The 6,000-nt window shown below is 30.2% G+C and overlaps 1 protein-coding gene across 1 annotated transcript; it reads right to left on the reverse strand.

The window, feature by feature from the left end:
- Positions 1–848: 848 nt before the first annotated feature.
- On the reverse strand, positions 849–2,066 carry LOC112030834 (F-box protein At2g26160). Its single transcript, XM_024063497.1, has one exon. The coding sequence runs from the start codon at positions 2,064–2,066 to the stop codon at positions 849–851; it is 1,218 nt and encodes a 405-aa protein (XP_023919265.1).
- Positions 2,067–6,000: the final 3,934 nt, after the last annotated feature.

Raw genomic sequence — 6,000 nt, forward strand, 5'->3', positions numbered from 1 at the left:
TATATACTAACTAAACTAAGGTTAATTTCATATAGAGGATTAAATATCATTGTTGAACTATAAATTTACTAAAAAAGAACTAAAAAAATATTATTTAAAAAAAAAAACTTCCTTTAACTTGGATATATAACTATGCATAGTTAAGTACAATTGTAATCTAAATTTTAATTTTATATATTCTTTTTAAGAGAAAGAGATAGATATTATTTGGTGTGTGGCTTTGTAGGAGATTAGTTTACAGAAATTAAGGTCTCAAACTATTGGAGGAGATTAGCCGTCATTGTTGATCTATCACATTTGCAGCATATTTTTTGAAACATTTTAGGGTTTCAATTGGTTAAAATTTCTATTGGTCTCCTATTTTGGAAGCCTTGTTAGAAATGAAAAAAAATACTAAAGATATTACAAAATGTTCACAATATAATATAATAATGATTGTAATTGATGAGTTTTAACAACTTAATTTATTTGGATTTTAATTACTTTTTTATGTAATTGGTGATATATCAATTAAACCTATAGAAAAATATGTGATATCTTTAGCATCACTCTTAAAAAAAGAATCAATTATTTAAAAAATGTTATATTTTTATAAATTTTTGGGCATTTTGGAAAGGAAAATGAGGCATTTTTTTAATAGGAATTTTTTTTTTTTAATTTTGTTGTGGGGCCTTAGGCCTAGGCCATTTAAAATAATCAGACTCAAGAGAAGAGAATTAGTAATGAGAATTATTGAATTAGTCAAGAAAATTAAATAAATTAAAATTTATATAAACTACCCAAATCCAATGCTAAAAAAAACTAAAAGAAAAACATAGATAAAAGTGCAAAGTCTATATAATTATAGTTTAGACCAAAGGTGCAACCTTTGAAAGAGAGTTGGTCATTCCTAAACTAGGCACAACCCACATAGGTGGCGTTACGTTAGAACGAGATTGGCCTGGATAGCATGGTTGGATACTTCCATCTAGCATGTTGTAGATGCCCATATCTCTCCCTCCTCCACCGGGTATCCGCATATTTGATGAGTCACTGAAACTATCTGTAAAGTAAATGCAATTAGGACTGCAACCCGAGTAATCAAATGCCTCAACAGATATGGAAGAGTTATGTCCCAAGAAAAGGGCTCTATTGTCCAAGCTCTTCAACTCCTTCCACTCCCTGCCGTCTAAGCCCACCTCAAAAACTATGAACCCCTTGGTCCAGTATTCGTTAATCCCTACCCCCCCTACAGGGGGTACTAATAGATCCAGTTGCTGTGAAACTAGCAACAAAGTTTCTGACGATTCTACCAGGTAAAACAGTGCTACATCACTAATTCGGTGAGCTAGTTCCTCAGGAAGAGTTGTCACTGGGGTACTTGTTAAACCAGGATCCGGGCTTCTAATGTCACATGCAAAAACTCCTCCCTGATTATCAACACAATAAAATTTGTTGTTGTTGTTATAGTAAACAACATCCAAAAAACACTCCAAGAATGGAAATTTTGTTCTAATTTTGGTCCAAGACTTATCTCCATGTCGGCAAAAGGCAAGCTTTTCATAAGCCCCATATATGGCCATGACAACATAGTCTGATGTCTCAGATGGGCTCGCTGATAACACAATCTTGTCAAAAAAAGCGGCATACGACCAGGTAACAGGTTTATCAAGGTGTTTAATCTTTTGATGAAAGAGAGTTCTCATGTGAGGAAGCTTTATTTGAAGCCGCAAAAAGGGGTGCAAAAGCTTAATCCTGAGGTTTTTTCCTATGGTAATAAGCCATCCTTGTGATGAAAAGCACATCTTCCCATAAGCTTGTGGTAACAGGACTTGGCGAGTCATGCCTCCTATGCCTTTGGAGGGGCTGAGGTTGAGGCTGAAGAAGCCACGCAAGTAGCTGCTGCCCTCTTTTTCTGCAAGAATAAGACATGGAGTCTTTGGTATTCTTTGACTCGTAGAATATTGTTTCAATGAAAATCGCCATGATTGACAAACTCCGCCGAAAGCAATAAAATCATCGTACAAAGGTATGCGTCTGACAATAAGGACTAAAAGATCATGATGAAGATTAGACCAATCAGCCATTGTTGTTTTATAAAATCGAAAGATGCAGCACAGATTTTTTCAAGGTTTAAGAGCTTTTGTAGGCTGTATATAAGAGCCTTTCTAGGGTTTATATATATATATATATATAAACATATATAAAATATAAGGTTTATTATAATTTTAATTTATTATTATATTTTAAAATTTTAATATTGACTTATTTTATGTATTTTAATCTATATTCTATATAAAACCGAGACCTTTAAAACTCCTACAATTTTCCACGTCACCATTATTTTCTTTTTCTTTTTATTTTAGATTCTTTTTATTCTAGGTTTTATATCTTCTTATATTTATTAGTGTTACAATAGTTTAGTTTAAGTAAAACTCTATTAGATATATTTTGTTGGCCTCTCTAAAGCTTATCACATCGTTATTATTATCTATATATAATTTAAAATTGAAGATTAAAAATTAATTATAATTTTTTAAGATACCTCACGTTAGAATTTAAAAAAAAAAAATGACTCACTTTAGGTTTCCAAAAAAAAAAAAAAAAAATAAAAAAAATGACTCACTTTAGGTTTCCAAAAAAAAAAAAAAAAACTCTTTAGGATTAAGAAAAAAAGAGAGAGACTCTTGGTAGGACTCTCTCTTTTCTCCTTAAAACCCTAGTAATTACCATCTCAAAACCCTAAATTTAACTTCACTTTAAGATTAAAAAAATAAGGAGAGAGACTCATGGCAAAAAAAAAAAAAAAGAAGACATAGGTTTTGTCTTTTTTATTTGCTTTCATATGTGCCTGAAATTTTCATTCTATCTTATTGTTTTATTATGTTTAGAATTGATTTTCATGTGATTTACCATTGCTTTATTGAGAAGTTTTGGGGTTTTTTGGTTTTAGACTGCACCGTTATATTTTATAACGTGAAGTCAAATAAGTGGTTGTGTTAGATGACGTGAAGTCTACATCAATGTCAATGGTAAAAAAAAAAATGAAAGCAATCTAATTCAACTTTCTTCTTTGATTAATAAATTTTATGTCGTATTTTTTTATATTGTTATTATTAATGAAATTTCAATTCAACATATGTGAATATTTGTTTATATTTAAGATTTTCTTTCTATCTTATTTTTATATTATGTTTTGAATTGATTTTCTTTTGAGTATTTGGGTTAATCTCCATATTTATATTGACATTGTTTTTGTGGGTTTGGTTTTTGGGTTGAAATTTCTACTAATTATTTTTTTTTATATTGTACATGGCAAATAAATAACATCTCTAATTTTTGAAGAAAAATCAAAGCTAAAATCTATGTCTTCCAGCCTAGAGAATGATAAATTTTTATTTGGTATGTTATATATAAATTTGTTGAATTTTTTTTGGTTTTGAAGTAGAATTTGGGGATTCTATAAATTTTGAAGTTTGATCTTAATTCTTTACCTTAAATGCTTTTAATTTAATTAGGTTGATGTGATTTTTTGTTTTCCTATTAAAAGCTATGATTTTTGGTTGATTAATTATTTGTTTGGATTAATTTCAATTAATTATTTGTTTGGACTCAACATAAAAGATAATGGAATTAGATATTATAATTTTGATATTGTTCTATGTTTTGAATTGTCTATATTATTATTACTATGAGAAAGTCATGTTACTACTCAAATTTGAAACTTGGTATGTCTTCCTCATATCATGGTCTTTGTTTATATATTTACAGTTTATATTAGTTTTGAGTATGTGTGTGTGTATATATAACTATTGGGAGTTTTGTTTTATTAATTTAAGAATTGTAAATTACTTTGTAGGTTTAAGTAACTATGCACTTGCAACTCAATAACGTTTAATGTTAGACAACACTTCTAAACTATGGAAAAGTATAGAAGTTAAATATTTCTTCATTTAAAAAAAAAAAAATACTATCTAGCAAAATGTCTATTTACTCATTGTTGGTAACTATGCACTTGCAACTTAATAACGTTTAATGTTAGACAACACTTCTAAACTATGGAAAAGTATAGAAGTTAAATATTTATTCACTTAAAAAAAAAATACTATCTTACAAAATGTCTATTTGCTCATTGTTGGATTTTTTTTTCAAAATTAAAAATTTTTTCGTGCATCGCACGGGTTAGCCACTAGTTTAAATAATTTTGGTATTTATGGGCGGCGTATGAATTATGATGTAGGCATGGTTTTGGTCTTGGGTTGACAATAGGGGTTTAAGATCAAGAGTTGGATTAGGGTTGAATCTCCATGTGGGCTGGGCATTCACGCTTTGCTTACTCTGTTATTTTGGGCTTTGGTGGTTGTATTTGTACTGGTGTGTGATACTGGCTGAAGACATGGAATTCCATTATTGTGTTATTTTGGTAACTAGCCCGTAACCTATGCAAAGCCCAAAAAAATTTAACATAACACAATTTTTATCACTCCTCCTTTGTCTAAATATAAAAATTGATACCTACAATAATTATTATATAGACATTTAATATGATTTTTGTGTTGATCGATCAGAAAAAAAAGTCGTCAGAGGCTACCCTAGTGGGGCAGATTAGCTTGGTTACAGTCTTACGGGCAGGCTATAAGGCACCTGGGTTCGACAGGAGAACCCACGTACAAAAGTGAAATTGACCTAGCTTGGAGATTCTTTGAGTTTCTTTTACTGACTCCTTGGAGCTGGGATGGACCTAGGATTTCGCATTAAAGGAGGCCGGAAGTATAAGTTTAAAAAAACCCTGAAACTACTGCTCATAATCTAAATAATTTTTAAAATATTTATTTGTTTAGCTATGGTAATTGTGTAAATTTTCTCAATTAACCCTAAAATACATTCACATCAATCTATGTATCATTTTACAAAAATTTATTTGTGTTATAATAATTGTATAAATTTACATAATTACTGTAGTAAAAATGTATTTTTACACAATAATACATAAACTAATGTGAGTGTATTTTGGGGTTGATTGGACAAATTTGGGATCTTATGTTATTTTACAATTGATGCAAATGCTATTACAATAAACCAATGTAAAACTGTAGGGGAGGGGGCTCAAAAGTTTTGAAAGAGGGGGACTAAATATAAAATTTTAAAAATTATACCTTGATGCAAATGCTATTACAATAAACCAATGTAAAACTGTAGGGGAGGGGGCTCAAAAGTTTTGAAAGAGGGGGACTAAATATAAAATTTTAAAAATTATACCTCTATATATATATATATATATATTCTCTTAAGAATAGGGAGCCCAGGCCCCTTGGGCCCCACCTTGTTCCGCCCCTGCCTCAGAGTCCACAACACCAAAGTTACATCAAAATAAAAAGGGATTTTATACTTCTCTTTTGAACGTAATGCTCACAACTCAAAGGATGAAATATTTTTGAAAAAGTTGGGACTTGGGAGGCAAGGATGGAATCGAATTCTATAGAAAGTAGAGATTTTATAAGGATTTAATTGTGCTTAGCGTTACTACAAAGAGAATTGTAGAAAAATGTAGTTTACTAGTTTTTAAGAAAAATATTAACAACATAGTTAACTTTAACTTCAAATGGATATATCTCACTCATTGTAGATCTAAAGTATGGTGAAATTTGTATCCATTTTGAAGTTCTAGATGTCTATTTTCCAATGAAGAAGTCTCACTCAAAAATTCATTACTTATTAAAATATATAGGTAAATGATTGATCAAAGGTGATTTTCCAACATCACTTCTTTGAATAGTTTCAACTTTCAAGAACTTGTTAGTTGTGATTACTTTCAGACTATAAAGAATACCTTTAATTATACCTGGTAGACAATCGTTATGCGCCTCATTGGGTCAAAGACCAAAGTCTTTGGTTGGTAGAAAATGAGGTGTCTACATCTTGCATGTCTTGGACAATTTATGGTGCAATGAGTGACTGAATGGTTTTATCTACTGGTACAAAGAATAAAAAAACACTTTCCATGTACATTTTACTCACTAT

The sequence above is a fragment of the Quercus suber genome, unplaced genomic scaffold, assembly GCF_002906115.3.
Source record: "Quercus suber isolate HL8 unplaced genomic scaffold, Cork oak 2.0 scaffold_41, whole genome shotgun sequence".
In the NCBI taxonomy this organism is placed as follows: Eukaryota; Viridiplantae; Streptophyta; class Magnoliopsida; order Fagales; family Fagaceae; genus Quercus; species Quercus suber.

Coding starts and splice junctions, on each gene's coding strand:
- LOC112030834 (XM_024063497.1), bottom strand. CDS start 2,066: ATGGCTGATTGGTCTAATCTTCATCATGATCTTTTAGTCCTTATTGTC.